Source organism: Carassius carassius, chromosome 28 (genome assembly GCF_963082965.1).
Source record: "Carassius carassius chromosome 28, fCarCar2.1, whole genome shotgun sequence".
Taxonomy (NCBI): Eukaryota; Metazoa; Chordata; class Actinopteri; order Cypriniformes; family Cyprinidae; genus Carassius; species Carassius carassius.
Window position 1 is genome coordinate 29,790,833 of NC_081782.1, and position 11,993 is coordinate 29,802,825.

Below are 11,993 nucleotides of genomic sequence, written 5' to 3' on the forward strand. Positions count from 1 at the left end.
TCACGGTATGTTTGGTTTATTAGCCATATAACTGAATGTGATTCAAATTGATTTAACTCAGACTATGAAACATTTATTCATTCGTACACTATAAAACGTTTATTCATACACGTAGCTATCGTGTTTTATTTGTAATTACTGTGGAAATTATTTTAACAGCTGTCAAAGCGTATTGTTCACACATTTATTTTCCTTCGCAAGAGTCAGGTTGGCCTCTGATTTTTGAATCGTCATTCGATTCGATCGATTCATCAAAAGGAACCGAATAAGAACGATTCATTATCGATCAGTCAGTGCCTCGGTTCGTTCAAAAATGCGTTTGTTTGATCGATGATTTTCTGAGTTTACACCTGTTTTTATACAGTCTATGGTTTACACGCAGACTGCTGAATCCTGCCTCACGACCTGTAAGTACATTTGAGGGTTGCAGGTCAGTGTCTGTTGAGCTTTAGTCTAACTGTGAAGCTAAACACTTGCAAACAAACGTGTTTTCAAAATCTGGCTTCTGTTTGAATTTGTTAGGAACCGAAATGTAAAAGGGCATGAAGATATATTTAATACTTTTTGAGTTACAGGCATTTGAGCATTCATTGGCTTATAATGCAACAATAGCTAAAGCTCCTCTGTTATTCAGTGAATATACATCAATGGCATTTAATAGTTTGGCTTTCATCACTATACACATTTATCTTACTTAAGAAAATCAAAAGTATAAGCTGAGAAGTTTCTGAAATTTGGTTGAATTGGAAAAACACCTGAAGAATCGATTGGATATTATAATCAATATTTTATTTATGTAGACGGCTACGAAAGTTAACCTGTCACTAATCATATTATTATTATTATTAAGTTAACTACTTAATACTTTACTACTTTTTTCTTCTGTTTTTATGCTTTGACCAAAACAAGGACATGTCAACAACATGACTAACTAACTTTGTAGCATACTACGAAGGCATTATAGGTCTAAACACAGCAGTGTTTCCACGCTCTTATAAACTCTCAGAGACATCACAAACTCACACGGAGCAGTTTTTAGCAGTTTCTCGCAGTCTTTTTAGGCAACTTCTTGGTTGGGCTTAAATTGGGCCACATACCCAAACTTCTTAATGATTGGCAGAAGCGTGGTATAAAATTTGTGACATGTAGCTTCAGTTCAAACATCTTTTACTGTACAAGTGCCATGACTCACAGAATATAGTGCCAGGGTTAGTCAAATGTTCTTTGGTCAAAAAATGTCCTTTGCTCATGCATTCACACCATTATCTGGAGTCTTGGAAATTTGGGATCAGGATGATGTTTTTGAAAGGTATGGTCATCAGGGCTGCATTTATCATCTCAAAATACAACCAGTTGTATTTTATTATATCGGTTTTCTGTGAGAGTATCTGTTCAAATTTAATTGATTGCTGTGATCAAAGCTGAAAATAAGGCTTAATCATGTGTCACATGACATTACTTTCTGACCGACATAATTGCCAGGCCTCATGCATAATATTAAAAGATAATCTAGTGCAAATCTCAAACATGCACATCGCATCCACATGATCTTTTCCTGATAATGCTTTAAAGCAGGAAGAAGGAAATACTCTTTAAAAAAACATAAAACATTGCATGACATCATTGTCTTCCATCACATGCAACATGAACATATCTATCAGCATCTTGAAAACCTGTATGAGCGTGATCGTGTAAAACCTGCTGCTTAGACCATCATGAAATGATAATGAGGTACATGAAAACATTCATATTTTTGTTACAAATATTTTAATATTTTCTTTTCAATATTTTCATTTGTTGTAATGGGACTAGAGCGTGACAACGGAGATAAGATCCAATTGCTAGCTTAATTGTACAGATCGTGATCACGACAGGCATGGTCAAACATCAACAAACAACAGTGTCCAAGACAAAGAGTGAGTGGCAGTGGTCAGGGCAGGCATCGAACAATCACAAAAACAAGAAACAGTCCAAGGTCAAAAACACAGGCAAGGTACACATGGGGATGGCTTCGGTGTGGAGATCCCGAAGCGCAGATGTTTCGAAACATGCTCTGAAGTGTGTTTCACTTCACTTGACAAGTGTTTCGAGACCCGAATCTGCTTTTGATCGACAAGGTCAGGAACACCCTACACAATCGCACATCTGTCTTAACTTAACTGGAGTTAATGCAACAGAACAATTAATACATTTAAATAAAAATCTTCATAATGTGTAAAAAAAATGCTAGTTGTGGCTTGATGTCTTTTATGAATGTTTCTTTTTTCGTGACCAAAATAACATAGCCACAAAGAGTTCATTCAGTTATCATAGAGATGTCACAACACATTACAAGAATAGAACAATAAAAACCAAGCTTTCAAATATTTATTATAATTATATACATAATTATGACACTGCTGTATTACACTAACTATAAAATAAATAAAAATGAAATCCTACGGCGATTTATTATTTTTTGTGTGTGCTTGTGTACACTGCTGCTCACAAGTTTGGGATCAGTAAGAATTTTTAAATTATTATTATTTATTTTTTTATGAGTTTCTTATGCTAATCAAGGCTGTATTTATTTAATCAAAAATACTGAAAGAAATGTAATATTGTACTAATATATATCATTCACTCACTAATTAATTATATATATAAATACAGTACAGACCAAAAGTTTGGAAATATTACTATTTTTAATGTTTTTGAAAGAAGTTTCTTCTGCTCATCAAGCCTGCATTTATTTGATCAAAAATACAGAAAAAAACAGTAATATTGTGAAATATTATTATAACTTAAAATAATAGTTTTCTATTTGAATATACTTTACAAGAATAATGTATTCCTGTGATGCAAAGCTGAATTTTCAGCATCATTCCTCCAGCCTTCAGTGTCACATGTAACATCAGTCGATCACATGATCATTTAGAAATCATTCTAATATTCTGATTTATTATGAGTGTTGAAACAGTTCTGCTGTCTCATATATTTGATCAATAAAAGGTTAAAAAGAACTGCATTTATTCAAAATAATAAAAATATTCTAATAATATATTTTCTTTACTATCACTTTTTATCAATTTAACACATCCTTGCTGAATAAAAGTATTGATTTTATTAAAAAACAAATTACTGACCAGTAGTGTATATTGTTATTACAAAATATTTATATTTTAAAAACATAGCTTCTTTTTTTTATTTTATTTTTTTTACTTTTTATTCATCAAAGTATCCTAAAAAAGTATCACATGTTCTGAAAAAATATTAAGCAGCAGAACTGTTTCCAACTTTGATAATGAATCATCATATTAGAATGATTTCTAAAGGATCATGTGATAATGATCCTAAAAATTTAGCTTTGCATCACAGAAATAAATGAAATTGTAAAGTATAATAAATTTAAAAACATTTATTTTAAATTGTAATAATATTTCACAATATTACATTTTTTCTGTATTTTTGATCAAATAAATGCAGGCTTGATGAGCAGAAGAAACTTCTTTCAAAAACATTGAAAATAGTAATGTTTCCAAATTTTTGGTCTGTACTATATATATATATATATTAGTGAGCTCTTACTCTTACTAATTATGTTTTATAATACTATTTATGGTAATTATATACACACATGGCATTTTTGACAAAAACATTACGTATTACTGACTGTTATGTAATTATGTAGTAATTATGTAGTTTGAAGTCGGACGTGGAAAGGTGGTTTCTGAAACATTACAAGGGGATGCACTAATGTAAAAAACAACAACCGTTCAATACTTAGACGTCACAATGGGAATGTTAACAACATAATAGCAACGTTTATACAACATTATCAGAACCTTTCATAACTTAACGCCTCAAGCTGTTTTACAAGATTGCGTTTCTAAACCCCGATCCCTGACCAGATACACAGGTTTGTCAGCCTGCCATACATTTTATTCTAGCTGTGTCATGGAAAATGTGTGTAGTGCTTAGCTAGAACCATCCAGAGAACTTGTACTACTAGTTTTAACCACACCCGTTCTGGTTTAAAAGGAAGTGTGTAAAGTTGTCGCCTGTGGTTTTGCAGAAACCCTGGATTGTTCAATATACCTCTCTTCAACATCATGGCTACGACAGACTGGGCTCCGGAGGCGTTTGCTTGCCCCATCTGCTTGGACATCCTCAAGGACCCTGCTACCCTTCCCTGTGGACACAGTTACTGCCTGCTCTGTATCCAGAAGCACTGGGATCAGACCGCAAAGAAAGGCTCCTATGAATGTCCTCAATGCAGACAGCATTTCAAACCAAGACCCGTCCTGGCCAGAAGCAACATGCTTATGGAAGCTCTGGAGAAGCTGAGGCTGAGTAGGCAGGACGGCCCGGACTCATCTGTCTCTGAGAGTCCAGAAGCGTTCTCCTCTTCTGATCCGGAGGGATCCTCAGGAGCTCCTGCGTCCCAGACCGGACTGTATCCCTCTCTGCCCTCCAGCTCTCCGCAGCTCTGCCCGCTCCATCAGCAGGTGCTGGAACTGTACTGCTGTGAGGACAAACAGTGCATCTGTGACGAGTGTAGCTTTCTCGGACACAAAGGCCATCAGGTGGTGCGTCCAGATGAAGAACGACTAAAGATTCAGGTATGCAACTGCATCGCGTTTGGGTAAATCTCACAAAACCTGTCAACAGCGTCGTCATGTTTCACCTCAAAATGTAAAAAAGAAAGAAATAATGTGTATTCTGTTCATCAAAGTCATCATTTATCCAAATGTATTAAACTCAAGGGTGACCTGGGGCCATATACACAGCCGCTATGATAAAAGATATCCGATGCCAATTTTCCACAAGTGATTTTTAATGGTCTTAATGGAAAGTCTATAACATTGGTTAAAATTTCTCAGTGGTAGTGTAAATACACCTTTTTACCTTGTCAAAAACGGCTCTGTTCACAGTGACTCGTTTCGGTGCATGTTCCTTTAAATGCTAATGTGCTCTGCTGACCCCGCCCCCCTCTTCTGTGGGCTCTCACTCTTAACTTTAGCCGCATTCATTGTGAAACTTGCTAATTAGCACATTTTTAGGAAAGGCGATTTGCTAAGATTAATAACTTTATACTCACTTCTTCTGTAGGTAAAGCTGGATCACGAATGATTCACGTGTACTTAAACGCATTTAGGTAGATCGGGAGCGCATTCCCTTCATTAACAAACGTAGCCACGTATTCAGCTGCTCAGATGTTGGGAGTAAATGACGACTGCTATGTTCATTATTTCATCCAACCAAAAACCACCTCAATCGCTTGGGAGTTATTCTGCTCCAGCGTCGAACCAATGTCTGGCTGATGACAGCTCACTCAGGCCAGGTCTAAGGTAAAACACCAGTGTCAATCAACTATCGTGGGAGGAGCCTGGGTCTGTGTGATGTCACACAGCCAAGAATATGAAATCGGCTTGATTTAAGAAAAGGGATATTATTTGTAGGGATAATTTCAATTTTTTTTAAACTGGGTGGATTTTTATCATCATATATGTGTAAAATCCCTGCCAACACACATTTATGTTCAAACAACATGTAAAAGTTAATTTAGCTTGCCATGACTTCTTTAAGAGCCTTAAATAGTTAATCCCAAAAAAATTACCCTATAATTTACTCATCCTCAATGCATCCTGTGTGAATATGACTTTCTTTTTTAAGATGAATCCAATTTTAGTTATATTTAAAAACGTCCTGGTTCTTTCAAGCTTTATAATGACAGGTAATGGGTGTTATTTTTCAATAGTCCAAAAGAAGTGGGTTGGGTGACAGATCGTTTATAGTCTTTACTCAGCAGGTGGAATAAACAGCGAATTGTAATTGAGAAAGGTCAAAATGACAATCATCAGTGACTCGAGATTCACCAGTAGTTAAAACCAAAATAATTTGTACCGAGACGAGGCTACAGAAAAAAAAGAGAATACAGGCCATTGCTAAAACAAGAATAAATATAGAAAGTTAATTTAAGATAATATTTAGAGAGTTGGCATGAACTCTGTGTTTTAAAATGTATGCTGCTGCATTTTGAACTACTTGTAAACAGGAAATTCGAGTAGAAACACCACAATAAAGAGAGTTCCAGTAATCCGGCCGAGATATAATGAAGGTGTGGATGGTAACCTCTAAAGACGCTTTAGAAAGCAAGGTTGTCTTTTTAGAGAGAGTGAACATAGGAAAAACTAGAGCCTACTACAGAGTTGATTTGTTTTCAAATTTCAAGCCGTTGTCAATTTCTACACCTATTCTGCACGTTAGAGGAAATAGCTAAATTTAAGGACTCAAGGTGAAGTTTTGTTTTGTGTTTAAGTTTCAGGGGGGCCAAAAACAATAACTTCCAATTAATCTGAATTCAGAAAAAGGATATTTTTTGAAAGCCATGGATTTACGTCATCTAGGCATGCTGATGAACTATTAAGAGCACACTTATTTCACAGGTCACAGGTAGATCATTGGCATATCGTCAGCATAACAGTGGAAAGAAATGCCATATTTCCTAAAGATGGACCCCAAGTAAGTAGATCCATCTAGGAAGTAGATCTAGAGTAAAAGAAAAAAAAAAGAGTAGGTGCTAAAACAGATCCCTGAGGAACACCACAAATTAGATTGCCTAAAGAGGAAGTGAAGTTTCCTATTTTAACTGAGAAGATTTGGTTTGTTTGGAAAGATTTAAACCAATTTAAAACTGTCCCCCTCAGACCCACATAAGGCTCCAGGTGAGAGATTATATAATTTATGATCAGCAGTTGTGAAGATTGAGGACAGGTCCAGTATAACTAAATACACCTAAATCGGTAGTTATTAGAATATCATTAAGAACTCTTACAAGGGCAATTTCAGTACTATGCAGTGATTAAAAAATGTCTCATAGATGTTATTATTAGATATTATTATTAGACTGAAAAACAATTTTTCCCCCATAATCTTAGAAATAAAAGGTAGAACAGATACCGTCCGGATATTTGCTAGAATAGAAGCATTCAGTGAAGGTTTCATTAGCACTAGGGTGACTCCGGCCATTTTTAAATGATCAGGGATAAACCCTGATTGCAGACATTTATTGAGCAGATACAAGTCCTAGTCCTACAATGTCAATTACTTGCTTCAAATAATACCGAGGGTGTATAATATCATCCATGCGTTTTTGAAGGGCCACTTTATCATATGGCCCCAGACCACTGAGCTTGCTTAATCTGTTACTGTAATCTAAATTCAGTTAAGAATAATGAGTAATAAGTCTCATAACAGCAAACTAAACCCTCTTTCTGTCTCACTCATCTGATATGCAGTAACAGTTTTGATTAGTTAATTAAAAGTTGCATTAGACAGATTAATTATGGGAAGGAAAGCAACCCCTGAACTTTTTACTGCTGACTTCCTCTTCAAGTTTTTGATGTTTTTGCTGTGCGAATGTCTTGGACTGTCGTACATTAACATTGTACTGTATGTCTTGATACAGCAAGAGCTGAGGAAAGTGAGTGATCAGATACAGGGGAGCATTGCAGACAGAGAAAAGCGTATTCAGAGTCTTCCCCAGGTTTCCCAAGCACACAAGGTAATAATCCCATAGGAAATCTTTGTCCTTTGTGTCTCAGTAATGCAGTGGTTTAAGACGAGTGTTTGTCGCTCACAGAGCTCCATGCAGCAGATGCTGATGGACAGTCAGGCGGTGTTTGCAGATGTGTTGAGGAGCGTCGAGCTCAGTCACTCTCAGGTGCTCGAGCTTCTTCAGACGCACCAGAAATCAGCCAGCAGCCGCGTCGAGGCCCAAACATACAGCCTCCAGCAGGAGATCATCCGCCTGAAGCAGAAACAAGAGCAGCTGTGCACACTGGACAGCATCCAGGACCCCGTCACCTTTCTGAATGTAAGGGATGATTCAGCTTTAACAATGGCAGCTGATGGTAGTGTATGAAAACACTTCAGAATCGGCATAACTGATATATTTATATAAAACTGAAACCTATTCTGACTAAGGTTTATTAAAGTTTAAATTTAAACTTAACACAACACATTCTAATGCATGGAAAATTAAAGCATATAATGAGTTATTTGGTTGATGTCACCTTGGGTATATGATTTGTTTAAACAAACGTGTGTATAAATGCAGAGTAATAATGAAAGGTTATAAGATTGTACTGAATCTGACCCGTATCTTCTGCAGACGTTCATGGCCGTGGGAACGGTGGATCAGGCTGAAAATGCAGCGATGGAGATCTGGAGTCCAGAGTCTGTGATATCTGGGGTCAGACGGTGTCTGGACGCTTACAGACAGGCCACGCTAAATCTGACCCAAACCAACCTGGCCAGCATCTTTAGAGTGGGTGAGTCATATAACAGTGATTTATCTCATCATATCTGACCCTGGAGCACAAGGGCAGTCATAACCGTCAATTTATGGAAACGTACATTTATGCATCATCTGAAAGCTGAATAAATCATCTCTCCATTGATGTGTGGTTTGTTCGGAGGACAATATTTGTCTGAGATACAACTATTAGAAAATCTGGAATCTGAGGGAGCAAAGAAATCTAAATATTGAGAAAATCATCTTTAAAGTTGTTCAAATCTCATGAATAATCGTAACCAATAATACTTCGCTGTTACACCTTTACAAAGTATAATTCATTAAAACACATGATAATTAAACCTTTAAATGTTATTATGCATTTTAGCTTATGAAAACATGAATGCATTACAGTGTACATAATTTTTTATGCAATGGATCATACGTAAAGACTTTTAAGTGAGGTGTTACTATAAATTGCAATGAGTAAATACATTGATTTTATTAATAATTAGACTAAATATATCTTCTGCTGAATATGTCATTATACTATCTTTATGCTGTTTTTGGTCATCGAGCAACATAACAGATGTTTATTTATTATGTGACGCACATAAGTATTTAGTTTCTAAAGTCACTACAGTGCAGTGCAAAGAAACGTGCTGCTTTATTTTGACATCACAGTCAAGTTTCAGAGAAATGTGGTTGTAAATTTGACTTTTATAAATAATAATCCAGTGTATTAGTGCTGTAAAGAAGCCTTTTGACAGAAGTCTGGTGTCTTGCTGCAGTCAATGAGTCAGCAGCTCAAGTGCATTCATCTGGTCAGTCGTGTGACGGAGGTCTGGTCTCCATCAGTCCACAGCTGCCCTCACTAAACACAGGTAAGACCAGAGTTTATCATTGCAGTACTGTTAGTGTACAAGGAATTTGTCCCGCTTGATTGTCAACTCTTTTCCTCTCAGTTACAGAAGTGAAGTCGGAGTCTGTGAAACCAGATGCTAAAGCCAAAGACCCAGCTTTTTGTACTGCAACTCAAGAACATCACAAGAAAGCAGCGTGTCCCTCTGCCAGTGCAGGTAAACCATCTCCACTTCACTTCATCCCATCCTCCTGAAATATACGTGCACTACATACAGCTTTTGGATGGGTGAAATGTGACTTAAAACATGTTTTCATGAGATTGACCCATTATGTTAAGTTATATCATAAGTGCATTTGGTGCATTTTTTAAAAATTGATATTTCTACATCATCTGAAAGCTGAATAAATCATCTCTCCATTGATGTGTGGTTTGTTCGGAGGACAATATTTGTCTGAGATACAACTATTAGAAAATCTGGAATCTGAGGGAGCAAAGAAATCTAAATATTGAGAAAATCATCTTTAAAGTTTTCAGATGAAGTTCTTAGCAATGCATATTATAATAATAATAATGATAATGCATTTTTGATATGTTTACAGTAGGAGATTTACTAAATATCTTCATGGAACATGAACATGATCTTTACATAATATCCTAATGATTTGTGGCATAAAAGAGAAATGTATAATTGTGACTCATACAATGTATTGTTGTCTATTTCTACAAATATACATCTGTGACACTGATGACTGTGTTTAGGTCACAAATACAGTTTAAACCTCTTTATTGTGTCTCTACAGCGGAGGCATCAGCATCCTTTTGTGTGTCAAATCCAGCTCCTAAAACCAGAGAGGAAATGCTCAAATGTGAGATTGTGTGATTTTTCTACTTCATTAAATTTGCTGGGCATTTATATATATATGTATAATATGTATGTAACTGTGTGTATTCTCTTTCAGTCCGCATCGAGCCCACACTGGATCACAACAGTGCTTTCCGTCACATCCGTCTGTCTGATGGATATCGCAAGGCGACTCTGTGCGCAGAGAAGCAGAATTATCCGGATCACCCGGAGCGGTTCCTGTTCTGGAGGCAGGTGATGTGTGTGGAACCGCTGGCCGGGAGCCCGTATTACTGGGAGCTGGAGTGGACGGGACAGAGGGTGAGCGCAGTCATCTCTCATCACAGCCGAGAGAAAGAGTTCGTGTGTGTGCTGTGACATCGATTACGTATATAAACACACATGCATGTATATAATTAAGAAAATGTTACATTTATTTATTAAATATATTTAAATATATACATGTAAATATTTTCTAAATATATGCTGTATGTGTGTGTGCATGTAATGTAATATTCGCAATGCACACCAATATATTATGTAAAAAGAACCTTTTATTTTGGATGCATTTATTCGTTTGACAGCACTAATTCACAAACTACTCAAATACACTGGATGATTTGCAATGTAAGATTAATGTTTAGCTTTTACACACAAGGTGCATAGAAGCTGTTGTCACAAAATTAGTCATGAGAGAGTAAAGGCCAATATGCACTTATTTATTTATTTATTTGCATAGTATAAATTCATAATCTTTAAAGTATAGTTCACACAAAAATGAAAGTGTTGTGTTCATTTACTCATCCTCAGACCATCTAAGATGTAGAGATGACTCTTTGAAGACTAAAGGCCTCTTGCTGGCTTTTTCACCTTAATTCTTAAAGTCTTTCGCAGTTAATTTCTTTTTTCTGACCCCTTGAACATTTCTACTATACCTTAATTTAGCTGTTTCTACAGTATTGCACCCATTTCAGCGGCATTCAATACGTTTTTATTTTTTCACTGATTTTTGGCTTATTCTACCTGTGAGAGAAAAGATGCTTATTAATTATGCACAACTGTATACAATTCGCTTTACACTTGCAGCCTTAGTTATAAATTATGATTCACCTATAATTAATAACAGTTCTTAATATTGATGTAGTCTGGATATGATTAAATAAAATATGATCAGAATATCAACTTAGCTAATAATTATGCACACACTGTAAACAGAGAAGACTATTAAACAGCCAATACACAAACGATTGTATTTTCACTTATTTATTAACTAAAATAATTATCTTAGAAAACATAATTGAAGTCAGATAAAATACTGCTGAAATAAAAGGCCTCTCTTGCATCAGCTAAAGGCAGTTTTCATTCAGCTGAAAATTAGTTTATTAAGCTCAAGCTTTATCTAAAGTCATGATATTTCACTTCTAGCTACTGGATTATTCCGCTGGTCTCCTGACATTGGTTTTCTCTCTGCAGGTGACGGTTGGCGTGGCCTATAAGGACATGGATCGCTCCGCGTCGGACGACAGCGCCAGGCTGGGTCACAACACACAGTCCTGGAGCCTGTACTGGTCCGGCAAGGCCTTCTCTATGTGGCATGATGGCAAAGAGACCGCGCTGTCCGCTCCCAAAGCCAAACGCATCGGGGTCTATCTGGACCAGCAGACCGGCGTGCTGGCCTTTTACAGAGTCTCGCACAATCAGGCCCAAGAGATATGCAGCGTTCACACGCACTTCGACAGACCGCTCCTCCCCAGCTTCCGCTTCTGGTCTGGAGTGGGATCCTCCATCTCTATCTGTGAGCTCAGCTGAAGAGGAGACAACCACTGTGAGGAATTACTGAAGAAAACCAGCTGTTAAACATACAGCCTTACTGCAATCTTTATCTGTTTACAACCTCATGATGAAAATAAAACATGAATACTAATGCATCATAAGTGTTTGTGTGTTTATCTACTTGAATAAAAGCTGATGCATGTGAGTTATCTCCAGTGTACAGCTATCTGTCGGCA

At 36.6% G+C, this 11,993-nt stretch overlaps 1 protein-coding gene across 1 annotated transcript; it reads left to right on the forward strand.

Moving 5' to 3' along the window:
* Positions 1-4,033: 4,033 nt before the first annotated feature.
* On the forward strand, positions 4,034-11,912 carry ftr86 (finTRIM family, member 86). The gene is made up of 9 exons (XM_059513680.1): positions 4,034-4,601; positions 7,451-7,546; positions 7,625-7,858; positions 8,156-8,315; positions 9,070-9,162; positions 9,223-9,357; positions 9,944-10,009; positions 10,103-10,305; positions 11,458-11,912. The coding sequence occupies exons 1-9, from the start codon at positions 4,092-4,094 to the stop codon at positions 11,791-11,793; spliced, it is 1,833 nt and encodes a 610-aa protein (XP_059369663.1). The 5' UTR covers positions 4,034-4,091; the 3' UTR covers positions 11,794-11,912.
* Positions 11,913-11,993: the final 81 nt, after the last annotated feature.

Excerpts from the sequence above, each read along its gene's own strand:
- ftr86 (XM_059513680.1), top strand. The coding sequence starts at position 4,092 with ATGGCTACGACAGACTGGGCTCCGGAGGCGTTTGCTTGCCCCATCTGC. Across the intron at positions 7,859-8,155 it reads ACCCCGTCACCTTTCTGAAT|ACGTTCATGGCCGTGGGAAC; the intron begins GTAAGGGATGAT and ends TATCTTCTGCAG. Across the intron at positions 8,316-9,069 it reads GGCCAGCATCTTTAGAGTGG|TCAATGAGTCAGCAGCTCAA; the intron begins GTGAGTCATATA and ends GTCTTGCTGCAG.